The sequence below is a fragment of the Myotis daubentonii genome, chromosome 3, assembly GCF_963259705.1.
Source record: "Myotis daubentonii chromosome 3, mMyoDau2.1, whole genome shotgun sequence".
Classification (NCBI taxonomy): Eukaryota; Metazoa; Chordata; class Mammalia; order Chiroptera; family Vespertilionidae; genus Myotis; species Myotis daubentonii.
This window is the reverse complement of record NC_081842.1, coordinates 199744626-199767407: the sequence shown is the minus strand read 5'-3', so window position 1 is coordinate 199767407 and position 22782 is coordinate 199744626. Positions and strand designations below refer to the sequence as shown.

At 60.9% G+C, this 22782-nt stretch overlaps 1 protein-coding gene across 9 annotated transcripts in view; it reads right to left on the bottom strand.

The window, feature by feature from the left end:
• Nucleotides 1-22782, bottom strand: part of ADGRB2 (adhesion G protein-coupled receptor B2) — a 36261-nt gene that overhangs the window by 650 nt on the left and 12829 nt on the right. The window contains exons 3-30 of one of the 9 annotated variants that reach the window (XM_059690395.1): nucleotides 16577-16660; nucleotides 16158-16322; nucleotides 14859-15023; nucleotides 14079-14243; nucleotides 13829-13996; nucleotides 13653-13754; nucleotides 13395-13501; nucleotides 12295-12489; nucleotides 12072-12140; nucleotides 11886-11994; nucleotides 11221-11551; nucleotides 10745-10850; nucleotides 10513-10556; nucleotides 10188-10314; nucleotides 9644-9747; nucleotides 9443-9545; nucleotides 8561-8711; nucleotides 8314-8383; nucleotides 7818-7884; nucleotides 7589-7674; nucleotides 7190-7288; nucleotides 5060-5231; nucleotides 4626-4721; nucleotides 4232-4271; nucleotides 2994-3613; nucleotides 753-788; nucleotides 366-461; nucleotides 212-268 (exon numbers count right to left, since the gene is read on the bottom strand). In XM_059690395.1, the coding sequence (XP_059546378.1) occupies nucleotides 212-268; nucleotides 366-461; nucleotides 753-788; nucleotides 2994-3613; nucleotides 4232-4271; nucleotides 4626-4721; nucleotides 5060-5231; nucleotides 7190-7288; nucleotides 7589-7674; nucleotides 7818-7884; nucleotides 8314-8383; nucleotides 8561-8711; nucleotides 9443-9545; nucleotides 9644-9747; nucleotides 10188-10314; nucleotides 10513-10556; nucleotides 10745-10850; nucleotides 11221-11551; nucleotides 11886-11994; nucleotides 12072-12140; nucleotides 12295-12489; nucleotides 13395-13501; nucleotides 13653-13754; nucleotides 13829-13996; nucleotides 14079-14243; nucleotides 14859-15023; nucleotides 16158-16322; nucleotides 16577-16660 (3734 nt within the window). Of the gene's footprint in view, nucleotides 1-211; nucleotides 269-365; nucleotides 465-752; nucleotides 789-2993; nucleotides 3614-4231; nucleotides 4272-4625; nucleotides 4722-5059; nucleotides 5232-7189; nucleotides 7289-7588; nucleotides 7675-7817; nucleotides 7885-8313; nucleotides 8384-8560; nucleotides 8712-9438; nucleotides 9546-9643; nucleotides 9748-10187; nucleotides 10315-10512; nucleotides 10557-10744; nucleotides 10851-11220; nucleotides 11552-11885; nucleotides 11995-12071; nucleotides 12141-12294; nucleotides 12490-13394; nucleotides 13502-13652; nucleotides 13755-13828; nucleotides 13997-14078; nucleotides 14244-14858; nucleotides 15024-16157; nucleotides 16323-16576; nucleotides 16661-22782 lie in introns of all 9 variants that reach the window. The other 8 variants (XM_059690394.1, XM_059690399.1, XM_059690397.1 and 5 more) reach the window with 8 other exon arrangements.

Sequence of the window (22782 nt, the reverse complement as noted above, 5' to 3'; positions counted from 1 at the left end):
TGCCTGGCTCCAGAGTGGGGGTCCGGACCCCTGTGCTCTGCCCATGCTCCTCAAGACCACGGAGGAGCCCCCATCAATGCTCCCTACCCCCGTGCAACCCCAGAACTGTTGCTTATGGTATGGGTAGGCCCTTGGCGGGGGAGGCTGCGTTTGCCCAGGCAGGGGCGGTGGACAGAGCCCACTCACCCCCACCCAGCCCGGGGGGACTTACGCTGGACAGAGTCCGTTCGGCCGCCCCACCCGAGGACACACTCCAGCGCTTCTCCCTCTGTAACGGGGGCCATGGGTCAGGGTCTGACCCCCGGGGCCACTGCACCAGATGGGGCCTGAGCTTCGGGCAGGGCAGCCACAGGAAGAGCCCTCACCTTGGCCGTGGACTGGCTGCGGTAGCGGTCGAAGGTGTGGAACTTCTGGTTAAGCTCGTGGTAGAGTTCCGAGTGCCGTTTCCGGGTGTGCATCACCTTCTGGGAGCCACAGGGCGTCAGAAGCCGTGCCCGCCTGGGGCAGCACCGTGAGCCAGCCCCGCACTCAGCGCACTCGGCACCCTGGGTCCCCACATCCCTGACGGTTGCTGGCCCCTCTGGGACAAGGCCCAGCTCTCTCTTCACCCAGAGCTACGGGATAGGGCAGGGAGGGGATGCTGGGAGGACCCCACAGGTCAGGCTCTGCAGTGGGGCTTGGGCTAACTTCAGGAGTGGACCCTCCAGGGACAACCCCCACCCCCTCACCACACACATACACACAGCACTGACCTCAAAGTCCAGGTCTGAATACCGCAGCTTCTTCCTCTGGAAGGAGCAGCAAGGAGGCCGTGAAGGAGAAGAAGGTTTATTACCACACGCAGGGGCTGCCCACTGCCTGTGCCTAGGAGCTCAGAATCCTTAAAAGGCAGCCCCCGGGGTTGTGGGTAGAGGGGCTGAGGCCTGGGGGACGAGGAGAAGAGGAGCCGAGGCACCACCCTGCCACAGGGCTGCAGCTCTGCCCCAGGCCACCCTGCAAAGCACACATGCAGGCAGACGCTCACAGGAGGCACACACGGGCACACTCGCAGACACGCAACCGCACGTGGGGGCAGGGACACGATTCCCACACGGGGCCACAGAGCAGACGCTCCTGCCTCCGTGCCCTGGACTCTACCCCTCTGCCCGCCTTGCCCCTTTCTCCTTGCCAGCCCCGGGCTCCCCTCCCCCCAGAGCCCTCCATTTGTCCAGCAAACACAGGGCGAGGGTTTTTAGTCCTTTTAACCCTGCCTTGCCCTTTTCCCTCAAAAACCAGGCCCCGGCTCCCTGGCCTCCCCACCCCCTCACTGGCCTCTCTGGCCCTCATTTGCCCAAGACCCACCTCCAAGGCCCTAACAACCCACTCAGTGTCCAGTGCCACCCAAGGAGGAGGCCTTCGAGTCTCAGAATGTTGGCACGGAGCACTCACGAAACCAAGGCCAACTTTCCCCGGTTACACTGGGGAAACTGAGGTCCGTTGAGGAGAAGGGACTGGCCCCAAGGCCCTCAAGGATGCCGCTCAAACACCATCTAGCTCTCCCAAGTCCCAGGCCTGCAGACATGTCCCCCACCACCGGCCTTCAGGGCACCACTCCCCTGGCTGCCTGCTTTCCCCCACCGGCTTCCCCAGCACTAGGCCCTGCACATCTGCCCTGGACCTTCTCCTGCATGTGTGTTCTCCCTGCTCCCAGCCACGCCTCTATTTCTGGAGGCAGCACACCTCTCCCTTCCCAATGCCCACAGCTGTGCCCAATGGAATGGATTCAGAACCCGCCCCCTCCCCCCACCACAAATCCACTCCTCCACCTCTGCCTTCTTGCAGTTATGCACACCAGAACTTGGGATGCCATCCTTGACCCCTAAAGATGCTGCCACATTTATTGCCACCTCCCACACAAGGAGCCCAATGCTGGCCCCTCCTGTGTGGTCCAACCATAGGCAGGTGCCCACAGATGGAAACCATGATGCTGAGCTCACCCCCAAGCCCAATGCCGGTACTGGGTTTTGTCTTTGTTACGCCTTCCTGTTTTGCCATCTGTAACAGGAGCCGGCACCAAATGTTCAAGAAACATTTTGGGAAAAAATCTAAACTTGTGAAGCTCCTCGATGCTAACTTAACTTCCTTCGTGCGGAGGATGGGGAGCAGGATTCTGAGGCCGCGCATGAGCAGCCAACGGTGTCTGAGCCCTGACTCCTGCCCCCTTCCTTACCCCTCATCCCTCCAACTAGAATGTTCCAGAGTTCTATATCACTACCATCTGCCTGTTCCCAGTGACTCTGTGCAGGGAGCAGGTCTGAGGAGGCCAGAGGGAATGTGGGGCATCCACAGAAGCCACACAGGTGGGCAGAGAGCGGGGCTGACATTTTCTCAGAAAGGGGAGGGTCAGTTGCCACAGGCCGACAGCCATGCTGAGGCTGATTCAGGGATGATGATTGCAGCGATCCCCAATCGTCTAGCACTTTCTACCCGCCCCACAGAGATCAATGTTTTATGTCACTCAATTAGTCCTCGCAGCAACTCCATCCACAAAGAAGTTGCTGTTATCTCCACTTTACAAATGAGGAAACAGAGGCTCAGAGATATGAATGCTAAGCGAGATCTACTGAGGCTCAGAGAGAGATTTTGCTCAACATCTCACTGCTGACCAGAGCGCTCTGACCTGAACCCAGATCTGTGTGACCAGGAGGCCCAGGCTCTCAGGCCCCTTAAAGGAAGACCCATTCTAACCGTTCACCCCCAAGCAGGCACTAAAGCAAGTGAGAATGCATCGAACAGGGCACCCTCAGAGCGTGAAGTCCAAGCCCCCTTGAGGAGTTCAGAGGAGCCAGGATTCCTGTGGATTTGCCGTGGGCACTAACAGAGGAAGAGATGCACAGTGACTTGGTACAAGGATGCTGCTCTGGGGCAGTTGCTGGCTGTCCCTTCCCGGCTGCTGCCTAGGACTTAGTCTCAGGCACCTGGTGGCAGGCCTCCCAGGCACTACAGTCCCTTACCTCCAAGGAGCCCAGCTTCATGGTGGAGCCGGGCACAGTGCGGGGCATGGTCCGGCTGCGCTCTCCCGGCTCGGGCACTTGGCGGACGCTGGGCGTCGGTGGTGGCGGTTGGAAGGTCATCCCGTAGGGGTTCTGTAGAGACCCGTAGGCAGGGCCCAGCCCCAGGCCCGAGTGGTCCACGGATAAGAAGCTGGGGTAGCCTTCGGTATGGGCCAACGCCTTGGCAGAGCGTCGGGGGGTGCCTTCGGGCCGGGTCCTTGGGGGGTCCTCACCACCCCCGCCCCCACCGCCAGGCTGCAGGCTCAGAGTCCTTCGGGGCAGCACCATGTAGTCCCCCTCGGAGCCTGGCTCGCCTGGCCGGAGCCACGTGAGGTCCAGCTGCCGCAGGCTGCCCTCCCCGCACATGTACACGGGGTTGGGCTCCTGGGGGGGCGGCGGCTCCCCCAGCCCTGGCGAGGCTGCCATGGGCGTCAGGATGCTCCCGGGCAGCGTGGAGAAGCTGAGGCCACCCTCCGGACCCACAAGGCAGGACTTGGGCTCCTCGTCCTCATCCAGGGACAGGCGGGACAGGGTGCCCGTGATGGTGGACGGGTTGCAAGTGTTCACCTCCTTGAACAGAACTGGGGGCAGGAGTGGGAGGGAGGTAAGTTCTGGGGAGGAGGAACCCCAAGACGCCCCTGCCCGGACGGGTCAGGTACCAAGCCCCTGAGCTCAGATAGAGAAGGAAACTGGCGAGATGGCCGGATGACTGATACTCTCTCCCGCACCAGAGGCATTAAGAAAACAGCCGGCCCACAGACCACAGCAAGGCAGCGCACGGAACAAAGCCAAGGCCCAACTCCTACAGGCCAGCTCCTGACCTCTGACCCCACCGCCCTGAGGCTGTCACAGGGCCTTGCTCCTCCCCCTCCCTGGGCAGCTCCTCTCCGGGAGACAGACTGGAAAGGGAATCTGGTAAGAGCCCTGGAAACAATACCGCGCTGTAACAGCCACTATGTGCCCAGCACCCTGCTAGGCACTTGATGTCGCCTAACCCGTTTAAGGCTCAGAGAGGAAACTGTCTGCCCAAAGGTACACAGTAGGTGTGTTCACAGTCTTGAATCCACTAAGGGCTGCCTGGCTCTAAAGCTAAACTCTACAGTCAGACCCTTATCGGGGCCTCCCACAGTGGGGCTGGGGGCCCTCCCTTCTTTGGCCTTCCCCGGGGATCATGCTCAGCTCTGTGCCAGCAGACTTACCTGTCTGACAAGCCAGATCCACATCCTTTTCAAAGTCTGACTATAGGCAGAGAGGGACAGAGCAGGTGGGCAGAGAGAGAATCAATGTATCAGGGTGGGGGGGGGCTCAGTCCCCTCCCTACCCACCCAGAGGTGCTACCCAGGGCACACCCAACAGAGCCCCGGGGACCCCAGACATGTCCACTCCAACCCCACTTGACAGGTTTAAAAATTGAACGAGAGAAAGACTTGCCCAATGCCACCCAGGGGTCAGTGGCTGAGTCTGAACCAAACCTGGCCTCCGTCCCCTCCCTGCCATGGATGGAGAAGGTGAGGGGCCGGGAGCAGGGAAACGGGGGGGGGGGGGGGCGGGGGGGCGTGCTCAGGACCCACCCTGCCAGGCCTCGCCACTCACCAGGATCTGCAGCTGCCCGTTCTTACACGAGTCAGGGGAGTCCTCGCTCTCATCGGCCCGGCACACGCCCATCTGGCACTTCACCACGTCCTGGACCTGGGGGCAGTGGGTGCCTGCTGGCCTGAGGCCGCCACAGGGCCCCTGGCCACAGCTGGCTGTGCCTCCCACCCAGCCACGCAGGCACCCAGCCACCGAGGGGTTTGGAAGGACAGAAGCACATCCAGCCTAGGGGAAGGCTGAGGGGAGCAGGGGAGCAGGAGGCCAGGAGGCCAGGAGGCCAGGGACAAGGCTGCCCCGGGCTCTCAGCTTCCGCACCCAGGGCTGCCCAGCCGGAGGCCTGGCCGGGGCCTCCATCCTGTCTGTGTGCACGTGGGGAGATGCGAGCGCGCTGGCCTGGCCAGGCGGGTGCGAAAGGGCAGGAGGGGCCGGCCCACCTCGCGGCGCAGGAAGCAGTGCACGGCCGTGATGACGAAGCCCTGCGCAGAGTTGAAGACAGCAAAGAGGGCCTGGAAGAGCACGGAGCGGCGGTCTGTCATGGCCAGCACGGCGGACATCCAGGTGAGCGCCAGCAGGGGCAGCACCACACAGGAGCTCCAGAGTGAGGCCCTGAGGACACAGCAGAGGGTCCGTCAGGGTGACACCGGAAACGCTGAGCTGTGCCAGGCCTGCACTGAGCCCAGGGCCCGGGAGCTGCGCAGGATGGACAGGGCCCCACATGCCAAGGCCTCGGTAATGTCCCAAAGCAGAGACGGGCTGAGGAGCTGGGGCCGGAGGAACAGAACAGAGACAGAAAGGAAGAGCTATGGGGCCAGAGCAGGGACCCGAGACGTGGGGGGCAGACACAGAGACACGATGGGACTGAGCCACAGCCAGAGGCAGCATCAGGGACAGAGACGGAGAAGGTGGAACGGGGGGGGGGGGGGGGGGGGGGGAGGGGAAGGGAGACATTGCTGTGGCTTTCAGCTCCAATTTGTACAAAATCACAGCCTGGGCCACCTCCCCAGAGATTCTGGGAGAGGAAGACGAGGACAGGGACAGAGAGAGATGGCAGACACCGTGAGAGACTGAGGCAGGGGGAGACACACAGTCAGAAAGATTAAACAGGCAAAGCCACAGAGGGTGTCACAGGGCACAAATCTTTGGGGAGAAGATGGGGGCCAGGGTCGGTGCAACAAGAGGCTCCCCTCCCTTTCAGTTCCCCAAGGAGGAGGCCCCAGGCCCCCAGTGCCTGCTCAGAGGCCTGGGGATAAAAGCTGGGATCAGGGCCAAACCCACACATCCCTCGCCTCCTTGACAGGGAGGGCAGAGGGGAAAAAAGGCAGATGGGCCCTGCATCCAGCTACCAGCGCCAACCGCCCTCCTGGGTGCAGGAGGGCAGTGTGGCCCTGCTGGGCCAGGTGCCATACCCAGCCCCCTCTGCCTCATGAACACCCCAGGTGGGAGAGTCAGGCAAGCGGGGGGGACACAGCTCTGGACAAAGCAGAAAGAGGGGCAGGGGGCCAAGATCTGTCCTTCGAAGAGCGGCGGGGAGCTGCTCAGCCTGGCGTGGGGGCAGGCACCGTGGTCTCCACAGCCCCGAGGGCAGAGCCAAGACCAAGAGAGGCCTAATCACAGTCATAAGAGCTGCCATTGATTACCACCTATTCTCTGCCAGGCCCTACGCGGAACACTTTACATACATTAGTTCACACTGTGATCAAAACAACTCCAATAAACAGCCATGGGGATTATTATCCCAATTTACAGATGAAGAAACTGGAGTGTGCCCAGCTGGGCAGAGAGACCAAGCTGGGATGCAAACCCAGTTTGGCTGCCTCCAAAGCCCAGGCTTTTAACTGCTAGTTCTGATAGCCTGGGTCAGAGAGGCAGCTGGCAGCCCAAGTGACAGCGAGCTTCCTACTCCACGGAGCTTCCCAGAAATGGTGCCAGCCGCCTCCAGAGGCAGTGAGCTCCTGACCCTGGAAACGTGCAAGATAAAGCTGGACCCCGCCGGTCAGGGAGGGCAAGACGGGTTCCGGGCCCTGGGCGGGAGGCTGGCCCTGAGGCGCTTGTGGATTTGTGCATGGTTGACATTTTGAGATTCTCAGCTACCAGGGACAGGGGTATCTCAATGACAGAATTCTCTGCCTCCAAGATTCTCTATCTCCCAACTGGTTGAGATTCAATACCTCTAAAATTCTAACTTTCAGATTCCATGACAGACGCTAAGGCTCTGATTCACATTCTAACTTTCTTAGCTTCCGACTGTCTTATTCTAAGACTCTATCATTCTAATTCTAAGGTTCTATGGCCTCAAAAGTTCTAAGGACTATGAGCTTCTGCAGGCGGAGGTGGAAGCGGGTCTCCAGCTGGGCCTGGATGAAACCTAAGCTGCAGTGAGCACAGGGGTGGGAGCAAAGGGCGGGCACAGGAACCCAGCATTTTCCAGGAAGCACAGACACTCACTCCCGATACCCTCTGCCATCTGGACACCACGCTTTCCAGGGCACTGGGCTGATATCCCTCCTCCCCCCACCAAGGTCACTGCCCACCCACCTCCCCGCCCCCCGTGGGGCATAACTAACATGGCGTTCCTGGCCGAGGCTGAGCTGAGCAGGGGGCTGGGGACCGCTCCACACGCTGAGCAGGGGAGGAGCAGGCTGGCCCAGGGGCACCGCTCCAACCTCGGGGGCAGCACAGACACGGGAGAAGGGGGGAAACACATGGGAAGTGGGAGGAGAGGGGCAGCGTGAGCCCCAGAGCAGGGTGGGAGGGGGGGGCAGGTGAGAGAGAGAGAGGTGGGTTAGGGCGGGCGAGGGGCTGCAGCTGAGCACTCCGGGCGCCCACCTGGCCGGCACCCTTGACGCGCCAAGGTTAGGGAGCCCCGGTCAGTCGCATGGTCAAGCCCTGGCTCCAAGAGTGGCCAGAGCCCTCCCTCCCTATCCCACTGCCCACAAGGCCAGGTCACAGAGACGCCCCCTTACCCGGCCCTCTGCTTCTTGGACTTGTCTGAGATGCCATCTCGAGCCATGAGCTTGTTGAAGACGATGATTCCGATGAGCATGTTCACCTGGGGGCCCCGTGGAGTGGGGTGAGGGAGACAGGATCACCAGGTGCCCTCCTGGCAGGGAAAGCCCCAGGTGGGAGCTGGAGTGCAGAGAGGAGTCGACCCCCAGGGCCACACCCCTCCCCGGACACTGAAGGGGCACATACCAGGACAATGACGGCTGCAGGGCCCACAAAGGCATAGAGCAGGCCACCCTCGAGGGAGAGCCAGCAGCTGGGGGAGGAGGGGAGAGTATCAGACACCCGAGCAGGCTCCTCCCCACCCTCAAATGCCATCCCTCAGAGCCTGCTAAGCTGCCAGGCCCACATCAGCAATGAGGCCAAGCCCCAGACAGCGTTAGAGGAGCCACTGGCTCTTGCCAAGCCTCAGTTTCCCCTCTAACAAAAGTGAAGACCATCAGGCCCAGCCCCCTGGGGATCAAACAAGGCAGACCCCTGAACTAGAGACTTCTTAGAGACTAGCCAATCCCAGCACATCCGTTTACAACCAGGGAAACTGAGGCTCTGAGATGGGGCAGGATTTGCCCAAAGCCCCACAGCGGGTGTGGGCCAGAGGTACAGCCTGAAAGGCCGGAGGCCCTGTCCTGTCTGGGGCCCTAACAGGTTCAGTCACCCCACTGCCCACGATGGGAGGCCCACGTACTAGCTGGATGTACCGTATCCTTTGGTGCGGGTAAAGCCGACAGACACGGCCACCACCAGGGCAGGCAGGCCTGGGGGAGAAGAGGAGCCAGATTGAGACGGCCAGTCCTCAGGGACCTCTCATCCTCCCAGACCCCAGCCCAGGTGTCTCTTGTGCCCACAGAAAGGGGCCGTGGCCGAAGCGGAACCTATCTTGCTGCCCCTGCCCCCGACGCCCATTGGCAGAGTCCAGCACGGGCCCTGCTCACCCCAGCCCAGGCAGAGAAAGCGCTTGCGAACAAGGCGGGTGCGCATCCGTCCAATGACGGCCAAGTAGGACTGCCAAGCCTCAGTGAGCACCCAGCAAAAGGAGGAGAGGAAGAAGAAGTGCAGGAAGGCGGCTGTCATGGTGCACACACCCTACAAGGAGAGGAAAAGGAGGGAGTGGCCCTGAGCAGCAGCCAGGGTGGGAGGCGCCAGGCTTCCCACGCCCTGCGTTGGGCTGCCATAGCTGCCCACCCGAGCTCCGCCCCCCACAGAGCCCTGCCAGGCACCCCCGTCTTCCTGCACCCACACACAGCACGACACAGGCCTGGTGACATGCACACAGCATTCAGCATCCGAGAGGCGGTCGGGCAGGCTGCCCACACACAGATGGGGCTGGCAGGGAGGGGGACAGACAGGAGCACCTGCCACGTCACGGCCGGGCGGGCCCCACACCTGGCACTCACGGTGCTGGCCCTGTGCAGAGAAGGCTGAGGGGGGCATAAGGGACAGCCAGCCCAGGTCACCCACAGGCAGATGGCACAAAAGGCCTGGCTGAGGCTCTTCCATGTCCAGAGACATGAGAAGGCTCAGGCTCCACAAATGCCACCCGCCCACACATGTGCACACAGGCGCCTGACTCACGTAGACACTCACAGATGTACACAGACATCACTCGAGTACACACCCCCCTCCTCCCCAACGCCGGCACGTATGCTCACACACAATTTCCCACACCCTCACCCAACACACAGCTGGAGTGTATAACAACATCCATCGCTGAGGTGCATACACACAGACGCACGCGCCATCACCTGCAAACACTCTCTGCCCTCACCCCCGTCACCCCACGTGCACTCCCTGATACCCCCGGAGCCTGCACCTGCCTTGCTCAGCACCCGCGACTGGCCCACTAGGATCAGGATGTTAGACGCCAGGATGGACAGGCAGAAATTGAGCAAGATGATGGAGCGTTCAGATTTTATAAACCTGAGGGGACGGCAGGCAGAGACAGAGGAGCTGGCTGTCCCAGCCCAACCTGGGATGACTGGTCCCCTCCCACGCCATCTTCCCAGCATCCCACCTACCTCCAGAAGGCAGCGTAGATGGCAAGCAGGGTGAGCAGCGCCATGCAGGACACAGCACAGCCAATCACCAGGGGGACCGAGGGGGAGCCCGCCAGCTCCAGGGTCTGGGGAAGATGATCAGATGGGTCACCGGCAGTGGCAGGGCTGCCCTCCACCTCCCCACTCCCTGTCTGGTAGAGACTGGCTCCTGTGCCGTTGTCACAGCCACACACAGAAGGGGACTCACCGTTGTCCTCACAGGTACACAGAGCAGACCCAGTCACATACGTGGAGGCGTGTTTATGCTCAGTCACCCACACTCTTGCGCATTCAACCAGATACGCACATGTGTGTAACACTCACAAATGCCCACCGCCACACACCCCCAGGCACATGTCATCACTGTGAGCACCATCCCAAGGGCACAGACTTCCATGGGCAGTCCCAGAAGTACAGCTGCTCAGACACACATGTGGGGTCACCAGGTCCCTTCTGACACTGTCACAGGTGGCCACTGGCAGCCCAGGCGCCTCCTCCCGGCCTAGCCCAGGCACCCCCGACTCACCAGGTCCTTGGGCGGCTGGGCCAGCACGGCAAAGGTGGACAGGTGCTGGCACTGGCAGCGGGTGTGGGCTGCCTGGGTCTCCAGGGTCTGGCAGCTCTCGGTGTCCCAGTCCCCTGAGCTGGCATCTCTTAGGTGGGGGGAGAGGTGGAATGAGCCCCAGCCCAGCTTCATGGCCCCACCCCCAGCACTGGCCTCAGCCCAAAGAGGTGACTCCAGGGCAAGGCCACATCCGAAAGGCAGGCCGTTGAGAGCCCTTCATCCCTTAGGCCAAGGATGGCACCAAGGAGCCCTCTGGCCTTCCACACAGAGCCCCTGCCCAACTCACGCTCTGGAGTAATCCCAGCTGGCGCAGTGGGGATCTGTGGTGCCCTGGGAAGCAGAAGACATGAGTGCAGTGTGGGCCGGGGGGCTCACCACCCTGACCACCACCCGCCCTGCCACGCAAGCCCCACAGGCCAGAGGGTCCGCCTGCCATTGTGCACACCAGCTCCCCCTCAGATAGGCCTTTGGCCGCCCACGTTGGGGTCTTCCCAGGGTCCTGCTGAGCCCCCACTCACATTAATGATGTAGGAGAGCTCCACTGTGATGAGGGGCTCAGCTGGTGGCTGTGTGGGGGGCCGTACAGTCACTGTCATCACCCGGGATGTGACGGCCAGTGGGGGCCTGGGGACAGGTTCTGAGGTCAGCTCCTGCCAGCGGGTGCCCAGGCCCAGTCAGGAACCCCGAAGGTGCTTTGGATGGGGGAAGGGGGCTACCAGGGGTCAAGTCCAGGGAGAGGCCTAGAGCTCAGGGGGGCCCAGGATTTCGGGTGCGATCTGGAGCTCAGTCCAACACCCCCTGAACTGCAGGGAAGCCTCTGGGAGCTTCACAGACATCTTTGAGAAGCACCTGTATGCAGAGTCAGGCGAGGGGTCTGAGGCTGCAGGAGGGTGCGGCTGGACCTCTCTGTGGCCGGCACAGGCTCGGTCCGCCTCCTCTCACCTGGAACTGCCTGGTCCCTCGGAAGCCCCCTCCACCCTTCCCAGGGACTCACCTGGGGGGCGGCAGGATGAGGCCCAGGGTGCGGTACAGCACAGCACCAATGACAAAGTAGGAGGCAGAATCCTCGGGGTCTGCCGGGAGGAGGCGCTGATGGGAGTAGCCTGGACCAGGGGGCACTGTTCCTGGGCCCCTCCCCCTGGCAGGGCTGCTGGAAGCTGCAGAGGCAGCTGGCTTCCCTGGGGAGGAGAGGCTGAGCACCTCCTTGGGCAGGAAGAGGCGGTCCTCCGAGTGCCGCACCCAGTCCTTCATGCCCCTGCGGCCCCGCATGGGGAAGGTGATGTCGCTGGACACCGCCGAGACGGGCTCTCGCTGAATGCTGATCACTGCAGGGGGACGGGGCGGGGGACAGCAGAGACAGACAGACACATAGAGGGCAGGCACAAAGGAGAGAGACATGTGGGGGACACACACCAGGAAAGCAGATGCAGACACCAAGATCGGTACCAACCCAGAGGTGCAGAGACCCACACACAGAGAAACACAACACAGAGACGAAGGAGGGGGAGGAACATGGAGAGAAAGATACAAATAAGGAGTTAAATACGGAAAAGACAGGGCCCAAGAGAGGGCGGGACAGGAGCAGCCTCAGAACCCACCCCTCCTCCACGGGGGCCTGGGTTCCACAGCCAGCACCCTCCCCCCACCAGCCTCCCGTACCCAAGTTGTCCGTGACAATCAAGGAGCTCTGAAAGGCCTTGAGCGCATCGCCCACCAGGTGAATGAAGTCCTCCACCACCCGGAGCAGGTGCACAGAGCCAGGGGACACCTGGGGACAGGAGGTAGGTAAGGGTCCAAGACGGAGGTGAGCCACGGGGCCGGAAACCTAGAAGCCTGGCCCCTCACCTGCTGGGCATCATCCCACTTGTCCTTGTTTTCCGCGGCCACCATGAAGCTCACCACCTGGAAGAAGCGCTGGGGGGCGAGCAGCGAGTGTCAGGAAGCCCCAGGGCCAAGGGCGTCCCCGTCACACTTCCCAGCCGCACTCCCACCCCCAGCGGACTCTGCCATCGGGGCCCAGACTCCCGCTCCCTCGGTCCTCCTTCCCTCCGGCCAGGCAGGGAGGTACCTGCACGTCATCAGCTGAGGGCACGTAGGTGGCCCTCTTGAAGGTGTCAGTGACGTTCCTCAGAATGTCCACAGAGAAGAGCAGGTCCCCGCTGTAGTAGGTGCGCCGGGCCAGCAGCTCCTGCAGGCTGCGCACCACCTGCGACATGCCCTCCCCCGCCAGCATGCGCTGCCCCTTGGCCAGGTGCTCCCGAAGCTGCAGGGGACAGGTGGGCTGCTGTCATCGGAGTGTCGGGAGCTGGGACCACGCCGGGCCCATCCCACTCCAGGCCGCCCACTGTCTGCATTGGGAGGAAGGAGACGCGGGGGGGGGGGGGGGGGGGCAGAGATGCTCAAAGGAACTCATGGAGAGACAGAGTTGGAGAAAGAGACCCATAGAGAGAATCTCTAAAGATACTTTTAAAAGGCTAAAAGAGAAATAGCTAGTGAAGGAAGGTGCTAGGATGTACATATAAAGATGATAAGCGTGATACAGGATAGGGTATCCCCCACCCCAAAAAGGGTCAGGCGCACTCTGGACTGTAGCTCATTATACTCATATTCATATTCATATTCTCTCTCTCTCTCTCTGGAGTGTTGCTCATTATATTCATATTCCTTCTCTCTCTCTCTCTCTCTCCCTCTCTCTCTCTCTCTCATACAAGTTCCAAACGCAAGCACACAACTAATACCAATTATACTCAGACAAGCAAGTACACACAGGCCACATTCACTGACAACATTCTTACCCCGAGACAGGCCCTAAGTTGGGCACTGGGGACACAAAAATAAATTCAACTTTGTCCCTTGGCCATCAAGGAGCTCCCAGTCTAGCAGGACAGCACTCATTACACTTAATGACTGAAGAGCATTCATTACACTTAATGACTGAAGAGCTGAAGGAACAGAGGTAGGCACCAGGGATAAGGGAACACTCTGGAGAGTTAGGCCTTGAGATATGAGTAGGAGTTTGCCAGACAAGGAGAGGCACAGCCAGGCAGGAGTGAGCACAGCGTATATATGCCAAGGCACATGGGCATGTGTGAGAATGAAACTCCCTCCGCCCCCTACCAGCGTCTGGGGTAGATCTCGTGCGGCCCCAGCCCAGCAGGGAACACTCACTGACAGATACAGGTAGCGGTACTCGTGGGAGATGCAGCGGGCAAAGCTGGGCAGCCCCCAGTATGCCACGCCCTGGGCACTGAGGAGACAGCGGCGGCTGGCAGACCCTGCAGGGGACAGGACAGAGGGCTGGGCGTGGGACCTGAGCTCTCACCCACTTCATTCTGCACCTCAGGGTGATCCAAGAAGCTGGAAACCCAGAAGGGGGCAGCAAGAGTGACAGGGGTGGGGGCCGGAGGGGGAGCACCTGCCCCTCACCTGAGGCATTGGGGGGACACTTGTTGTAGATGATCTCGCCCGCAGCCGCCTTCTTCCACGTCATCAGCATCACGTACTCGTCCCTGCACATCTCATGGAAAGCTGTGGGTACAGGGATGGGGCTCAGCCAGGCCCACATGCTTGTTCCCCAGCCCCCAGGGTCCTGCGAGCAATACCTGGGCACCTCTTCTCACTGCAGGGCTTCACCTCCTCTCCGGTGCCCTCGCAGGGATAGCCCTGCGCGCCCGTGGCCTGGCACATGCGGAAGCGACGCTGCCAGCCCGTGTCACACGTCTTGGAGCACAGGCTCCACGAGTTCCATGGCCCCCACTTGCCATCTGTGGCTATAGGAGAAGGGGGGGCATTGAACGGCCTCAGGTGCCCCCAGGGCCGGAATGGCCACCTGCCGCCCTTGCAAGCACTCACCGGGACACTCAAGGTTGCCGCACTCGCGGGTGTCAGTGAGGGCCCCCGGACACGTGGCCCAGGCTGGACCTGCCACACTGCACTTCCGGCTGCGCTGCTGGGTCCCGTTGGCACAGGACGTGGAGCACGGGCTCCAGGGACCCCATTCTAGCCACTGACCTTCCACTGCATGGGGAGACACAAGCATGGGCGGCCGTTGAGCGAGGGGTGTGGGAACTGGTGGGGGCAGAGCACCGCAGGGAGATGGCAGGGCCTGCTAGCATTGGTACTAGAGTCAGGCCAAACCCACTAGAGAGGGGAGGATGAAGAGGGGGTAGTGGAGGGTGAAAGGGGGCTGGAATGAGCAGGGGGTGCCCGGGCCGGGTACCGCCTGCTTGTCACCAGCTCCAGGGACTCAAGGCACCTCTCCACTCAGCATGAGGCACACATTCTTTTGGCTGGGGAAACGGGCCGCCTTCTGATCGATCTTTCTCTAACTTAGGCCCAGCTTCGTGTCCTTCCACAGCCCAGGAGGCCATGAGCACCAAAGCGCTATGAACAGCAAGGGTAGCCCAGGGCTCGGGGGAAGGGCACTGGCAAGCCCCCCTTGGATGGGGTCACCATATGCCAATTCCAACCGGGTTTGGGCCAGGTCACCTCCCCCGCTGACCGTCTCCCCATGCTTGGTCATGGGGTCCCCAGAGGCAGGGCACTGAACGTGACTGCCTCCTCCGAGTCTCCCGACCCCAACCCCCACCCGGCTGGGCAGCGCCCGCCTGGAAGCCCCTGGGCGCTACTGACCCGGGCAGGCAGCCATGCTGCAGAGCTTAGTCTGCAGCTCGGGACCCTCGCAGGCCTTGCCGCCGTGCTGGGGGGGCACGCAGGTCCGCATCCGGCTCCGGGACCCCCGCCCGCAGCTGCGGGAGCACAGGCTCCAGGACCCCCACTCCTCCCACACGCCGTGCACTGCAAGGAAGCACGTGGCTGGGGGCTAGGCTGCACCTTGGCCCCGCCCACTGCCCATCCACCCACCAATCAGGAGCTCCGGCAGTTCTGCGACCGCTCCTCATTGGCTCTGTCCTGGGCCCCACCCTTTGGGGGGAGAGGTGTGGATGACAACAGTTTATAGTCCCAACTCACACTGGACACCCAGACAGGAGCCTGGGATCGGCCCAGAAGGGGAGGAGGGGATCCTCTCCTGGGAGCACAGGGAAGACCAGGAAAAGACTCAAGACCTACACGTACCCTACCTACTGTATCCCTCCCCACCCCTCCCCACCCCCAGACCCAGAGCCAGAAGCCAACACAGCAGGCCTGGAGCAGAAGTGCCCCTCTGGCCCCAAGCGCATGGACACACAAACAGACGTGAACCTCTACGTGGACACGGACACAAGAGCTCACTCCAGAACACAGCTTTGCCCCAGCCCTTTGCAAGCTCTGCCACACCCCCAGGTATTAAGACCCCCCCTTCCCAGGTAGCCCTACTGTAATTCCACAGCCAGGCCAGGCACCACTGCACTCCCTCAGGGCGTGAGGAGCAGGACTGGGCCCGCGGCCCCAGCCCAGGACTCCCCCTCCCAGCAGGCACATGCACACTCTCAGCTCCATGCCGAACTGGGGAAGGCTTCGGGGGCCACAGGAGGCTCCCTGGGGAGTGGGGTGGGGAATCAGAGGAGGGAAGGGATGATCAGGGACGGTTTCTTTCTTTCTTTTTTTTAAGGTCATTTGTCTTATATCATGAATGACAAGCTGAATTTTAATAGTCCTGGTGGGAACGGTGGGGAATAGGACGAGAATAAGGAAATACAGGGCAGTGGGAAAGTGCAGGGGTGCTGGTGTGGTCAGAGCATAGGGAACACGAAGGGCAAGGAGGGTAAAAAGATAAGCTGATTACCAGCCCCCAGGCATCTGGGGAGTGATGTGCCCAGAACCCAGCCCACTGGTGTGGGCCTTGGTCTGATCCATCTATGTCCCCATTGCCCTGGGTGGGCCTGGGCACAGCGTGGGGGACAGATTTGCTGAACGAAAGGAAGATTGACCTGCCCAAGTCCCAGGGGGGCCCTCACCTGTGGGCAGACCGTGCGGGGAGGATGGGCATACCTGGGCAAGTGGCTGAATTGTTGCAGGGCCGGGTCTCCCGCAGAGGCCCGCTGCACAGGGTCCCATAGGGGGAGGACACACAGGAGCGGGTCCGCACCTGCAGACCCTGCCCACACGTCAGGGAACACACGCTCCACGGGGACCACTCCTCAGCCGCTGGGTCACCTACAAGAGAGGGGCAGCGTCGGCGGCAGGGGGCACCTTCCAAGCATCCAGTCTCATAGGAATCCTCCTACCCTGACCCCAAGTGGCAAGCCCTTCAGGAGGCAACCCAGCCCTGCCCACAGGCCTCACGTGGCAATAAGATGCGACTGAGCTCTGGAACACAGACACAGACAGGCACATGCCAAGCACACATGCCACCGGAAGCCACACAGTCGGGCCCCCGCCGCAGAGGAAGGGAGGCGGGCCCGAGTTACCTGTCTGTGCCAGGTATACCCCAGGCTCATCTGCAGACCTCGGCCACTGGGTTTTCACCTTTGGTTCCTCTTCCGGCTCCTCACCTGGAACACGGAGGTGGTGGCAGGGGCTTAGCCAAGGCCAGCTCCATCCTGCCGGAGTGGCACAGAGAGGGCAGCCTCGCTCGCCCTCAGCCTGAGGGTCTGGAACCAACTGCAGACGATGCTGAGAGAGCATCAAGTCCTGCCCCCTGCCCCACCACCACCACTTTACAGATAAGGAAACTGAGGCTCAGAAGGCCACACAGGACTCGCCCACATCCTCACAACTTCCTTTTCCTCCTCTTGCCTCAGGCAGACTGGAGAGCATGGAGGGGAGTGGCCACTCCTTAGTGAGCTCTGGGAGGCTGTTGTGCTGTGCTGGCCACACCCATCTCTTTAATCCTCCCCAGGGAAGTAGGGACCCCCTCTCGGTTTAGAGATGAGGAAACTGAGGGCTAGAGAGGGGGAAGTGACTTGTCCAAGACCACACAACTTGGTGAGCCGGAAACCCACGCTCTTTCCCCTCACATGGCTGACTCCGAGGGCTGACAAACACCCAAGCCAGGCAGCTGTGACCACCCCGCAAGCCTGCCCCTGGGGCACGGTTCACGCCAAGCCAGGGCTGGGTCTGGGGCCTGGATGTGGCTCCCCAGGCAGCATTGGACTGTGACCTGAAGGCCCAGGTCAGAAGGCAATTCCCCTGAGACTCAAGGGCTTAGGGCAGGTGCCCACATCCAGCTGACCCTCCTTCCCACTGCCCCTTCGGCCAGGAGCAATGCTGCCTCAGCCCCAACCTCACAGGGCTCTCGGCCTTGGCAGCACCACCAGCGCTGGAGGAGGGGCTGGGAGCTCCCGTTCTCCAAAGCTGGCTCCTCCTGCTCAGACCCGAGCTCATCCAGGCCCTGCCCCACAGGCTGGTAGCAGGGATGGGCAGACACGAGTGCAGAGGGCGAAGACCCAGCTCATGTAGAGGCTGCTGGGCAAGTGGGGCTGGAACAGCATCTGGGGACCGGGCTCAGCCCACGCTGTCCCCAGACCAGAAGGCACTCCTCTCCCCAACCCCCAGGCCTTCTCCTGCTTCTAAAAGCCTTGCCAGCACGCAACAGGCACTGCGTTTAAGGCAGTGGTCCTCAACCTGTGGGTCGTGACCCCTTTGAGGGTCGAACGACCCTTTCACAGGGGTCGCCTAAGACCATCCTGCCTATCAGATATTTACATGACGATTCGTAACAGTAGCAACATGACAGTTATGAAGTAGCAACGAAAATAATTTTATGGTTGGGTCACAACATGAGGAACTGTGTTTAAAGGGCCAGGAGGTTGAGAACCACTGGTTTAAGGGAACCCAAGGGGGCTGTGCTCTTCCTGGCCCCTGGCGCCCAGTCCAGGCGCTGCGTCTGAGAGCAGCTCTTCCTGACGGGCATGAAGAGCGGCCACCTGAGGAAACTGCTGTCCAGGGGGCCTCCCACTGCCACTCAGCCCAGCGTCGAGTCTCATCAGCCAGGCCCTTCGCTCCCCTTCAGCCGCCAGTCCTACGACCAGCTCTGCACCATCCCCAGAACTTCACCATCTCTGCCTCCGGACCCTCAAACATCTTCGGAGTCAGGCGAGCCTGGATCCCGACTGGGGCGTGGACACTGCCCAGCTGTGTGACCCTGGGCAAGCGTCGCTGCCTCTCTGACCTCCTTTTGACACAATATGACACGATACTCGAATGCTCCCTGACGGCAGGCCATGAAGCCCTCAGCACACGGCTCGCACATGGCGGATGCTCAGGAGGCAGGAGCTGTCTGGTTCATTTTTATCATCTCCCCTCCCCTCCCAACGTCCACCCCTCCTTCACCCACACATGCCACCCTTCAGCCCCCGGGCCTCCTCCCTTTGAACAGTATCTGAGGGGCCTCCTGGCCTCACTTTGGGCCCTACTCCATCGGGACCACTGAGAAGGTGCTGGTGCCACGCCTGCCAGCTTCTGACTCTGCTCACCCGGCCCTCCCACCACGCCCGCGCAGCCAGTCCCCCACCCCGGAGCCGTGTGACAAGCCGCCTTCTCCACACCCACCCCCAGGCTGCTGAAGAAATCTACAGCTGTGCCAACTGGCACCACCACAGATTCAGGCTGCACATCCGCTGGGCACCCAGGCTCCTCAGCAGCCCTTCTCGGCTCCCTGCCTTCCCCACTCCCCACCTCGCTGGCTGTGTCAGACCTTGACCCCGCTCCTCAAGCCCATCTCCATCCACCCCCTCGGCGACAAGCTCGCTACAGAAAAAGCAGAAGCTATAATACAGGAGGACCACACACACACACACACTTCCTGTCCCACGCCTCCACCTCCCAACTTTCCTGCAGCTCTTCTCCTCACGAAGGCCAGCCCCTCAGCTGGTCCCGCATCCCGCTCCTCCCTTCTTCCCAGGAGGGCTCCATCCATTCCCCCTCTCCCATCAGCATTCCCTCCGCATGTTCTCCTCATCGCAGCCCAGGAATGTGCCCAGGCTGCCTCCATTCCGGGGGGAGCCCTCCTTTGACTCTCCAGCCTCCTCCGGCCACTGCCCTCCGGCTCCTCTTCGCCATCAAGGAGTGGTTCGCAGCTGGCACTCCGGTTTCTCACCTGCCACTCACGTCCTGGCTCAACTGCCACCTCGCCTGCTAATCCACTGCAGTCTGGCTCCTGACCGCATCTTCCGCTGAAGCCGTTCTGACAAAGTCACCCAGGCCTCCTTGCTGCTAAACCCTATGGACACTCTGCAGGCCTCGTCTCACCTGACCCCTGGGCAGCATTTGTCCCCGTTCATTCTTCCTGCCTGGAAACACTCCCTTCCCTGACCCTCCTGCTCTCCTCCTGCCTCTCTGCCTCCTCGGGCCCAGTCTGCCTACTGGCCCATCTTCCTGCTGCTTCAGGCATCCACACTGTCCTGTTTCCACTGCACACTCTGGATCCCTCCTGCAGGCTTCATTAACCCCTCTGAATGGCTGCTGCCAAGCCATTAACCCAGACTCCCCCCGCCCCCTTCACTCCTATCTAGTCTGCTGCCTCCTGAACAAGTCTCCCGGTGTGGGGTGAGGGCTCACACTCAGCATGTTCAAAACAGGATCATCGTCTCCTCTCAAACCTCCACTGCTTGTTCCCCACCTTTTTTGCCTGGAAAACTCCTACTTGACCTTCAAAACCCACCTCAAATGATCCCTCATCTGTGAAGTCTTCTTTGTTCCCCACTTCCCAGGCAGAATTGGCTGCCCCCTCTTCTGTGTGCCCTCTCCTCACAGATGACTCCATCTTCTGACTGTCTGAACCTCCTCCCACCCATGAGCCGTTTGAAGGAAGGCTGTGGGTGAGCCATCTCCCTGGCCGCAGTGAACGCCCACACAGAATCCGGTCCAGGGAACTATCAATCAACACACTGCTCCTAAGCTTCCTCCCCCCACCTCATGGCAGGGTCACTGGAAACAGCCATTTATAATCTTGAACATCAGCTTTGCCCAGCAGCCATCCACCTACTTATTAATGAACCTGACAGCCATTTATGAATAAACATTCTAGAGAAGCCTTCAATCTGCTGCAAATCGAGCCAAGAATCCCCTTATCCCGCTCCTGTTTTGGTGTCTTGACCATCATCGTGTCTGTGACAAACCCCCCACCAGCCTGGCATCCAGGGAGACCGTCACGCAGGAAGCAGTGACAGAGCAGCCTGGCCTGCTTGTCGGGGACTCACTGCTTCCTGTAGCCTCCAGTCCTCTGCTTGGCACTCGCCAGCCCGGTGGAGGCCGGCCCCACAGTACAACCAGACATGATGGTGGTGTTTGCTCGAACCTACCCTCATTGAAAATCAGAACCTGTCCCAGGTCCCGCTGGAGTCCCTCTCCTAGGCTCCCGGCGGCCAGAGCGGGGAAGGAGGAGTCCAAGGCCACACAGCAGGGCCCGCACCACCGCCCCCCCTCCGCCCCATCCCACCTCCCTTGGGGGAGTGGCCCGCTATTTATTTCCCCGCATGTGAGAGCCGGCTCTCGCCCAAGGGGGGAGAAGACAGATAGGGCGAGAGGTGTCACCTACTGAAACAAGCGTTTATTCAGCATATACAGCATCTACCCCGTGCAGGCCCCAGCCAGCTTGGCTCTGGGCCCAGAACAGGGGGAGTCTGAGAGGAAGCTGAGCCAAGAGGACAAGGAGGGGCCCAGGAAAGGGTGTGAGCACCCCTAAAACTCCCCAGTGTCGCACCCAGGGAGCTTGAGGCCTGACTGGACCAGGGACTCGGATGCTCACAGGCCTGCCTGCCATCTATCGGTTTTCCCTCCTGATGCCTAACGTGGGCACGGGCAGACCTGCTGCCTGGGACAGGCTTCCCGGATCAACCTCCGACCGGCTCTGCTTTGAAGGAGGGAACCCTCACTACACAACTGCTGCGAGCCAGTCGCCGGGCACGCTGCATCCTCATTCCCTCCTCATTAGGACGGGCTCTCCCATTCCCTAGTGAGGAGCGAGCCTCCAACGTCTCTCACTGAAGAGAGGCCGATGGGGATTCGAACCCAGGCCTGTCTGACTCTGGAGGCCATGCTCTTTCCACTGAACTGTGCTGGCTCTGACAAAATGCAACTCAACTTGGACCTCCTCAGAGGCACCTTTCCTAATTCCCAGGGGACCCCAAGGCACTCCCTCGCCCCACCAGAGCCCCTCAGACTTGCCTCTGTTATCCTGTTTCACACCACTCTCTACCTGGTCCTTTGCACATCTAACTCCCTTCCCCTCCCCCAAGGTGAGCCTGATTCTCCGCTGCAGGCTCCAAAGTGATTGTCTAGGAACCTGGCTCCAGACACATTCCCCTGCTGAGGAACCTTCAGTGGCTCCCAGTGCTACAGCCACAGTGTCAACCTCTGAGCCTGGCATGTTCCGGCCCCTACTGGCCTGCCCAGTCCTGTTCTCCCCTCCCCATGAGGCAGCCCAACACACTGGCAGGCCATGTGGAGAGTGGGAAGAACATAGATGTAGGGGCAAGGCAAATGTAGGTCTGATTCCCAACTCTGCCACAGTCTTGCTGTGTGCCCTTGGGCAAGTCACCTCACCTCTCTGAGCTTAAAAATCTTCAACTGAAAATAAAGATGACACTTTCTATCACAGGTTCATTGTGAGAATAAAAGGAACAAGAGATGTGGCCCACGCGGAGTATAATAACCTCTCCATGAAAAGGAGCTTGTTTTCCCTTGAATATACAAATGCTTCCCTCCCTCTACGTGCATCTGCTAACGGTGCTGCCTCCCTTCTTCCGCGTCAGTCTGCCAACATTTTCTACATGGCAAGTGCCACCTCCTCCAGGAAGCCTTCCTAGGCTGTCCACACAGGGGTTTGGGTATGCTGGTCCCTTCTCCGTGGCTTAGACCCCAGGCTGCCTCTTGCTGCAGCTGTGAGTATCCTGGATTTATCCCTCTCGTGAGCCCTGAGGTAGGGTCTCAATCTCCCTTGCCCCTCTTATACAGGGGACCTAGCTCTGAGCAGCCAGACACAAGACAGGCATTCAGCAAGCATGGGTCAGATATCTCTGAGGGCTCCTCCACCCACCCCTACAGGAGCCATGCTTGTCACCTCGGGCACAGGCAGGCAGGGTGGGCACAGGCTCGCTGTCATTTGAGCAGGACTGCAGACTCTGCCCCCCCAAACTCCACACAGTCCAGCCTCCTCAGCTTCTTTTGTCAGGAACTTGTTAAAAATAACCACGATAATAATCACTTCCACAGAGAGCGGTGAGATTTACAAAGCAGTCCCCGGCTCTCTGCGTCTTCCCCGAGGCTGACCCCGCAGCCCTGAGGAGGCACCAACTGATCCGGTGACATGCGGTTCCCCAGCCCCAGCAGTGCTTCTTGTACCCCATAGTGCGTCAGAATCCCAGGGGGGCAGGGGCAGAGGGCGGTGGCTTCTGAAACCTCTAGGCTCTGCCTCCACAGTCCAGGCTGGGTGTCCCTCTGAGACCAGAAACCCAGCCACAATGCCAACCCCCCTCCAATGACTTCTGCCCCGAGCTGCGGGCCTATCTGTCCAGCCTCCCAGCAGAGCTGGCTGGCTGGGTCCCTGCCACCAACCCCACGTGGCCAGGAGCTCCTCGAGAGCAGAGACCACATCTGACTCACGCTGTCTCCCTCATGACACCCAGCTTCTCGCTGCCTCACTTACAGCCCTCGGCCAATAGGGTGAGGCCCC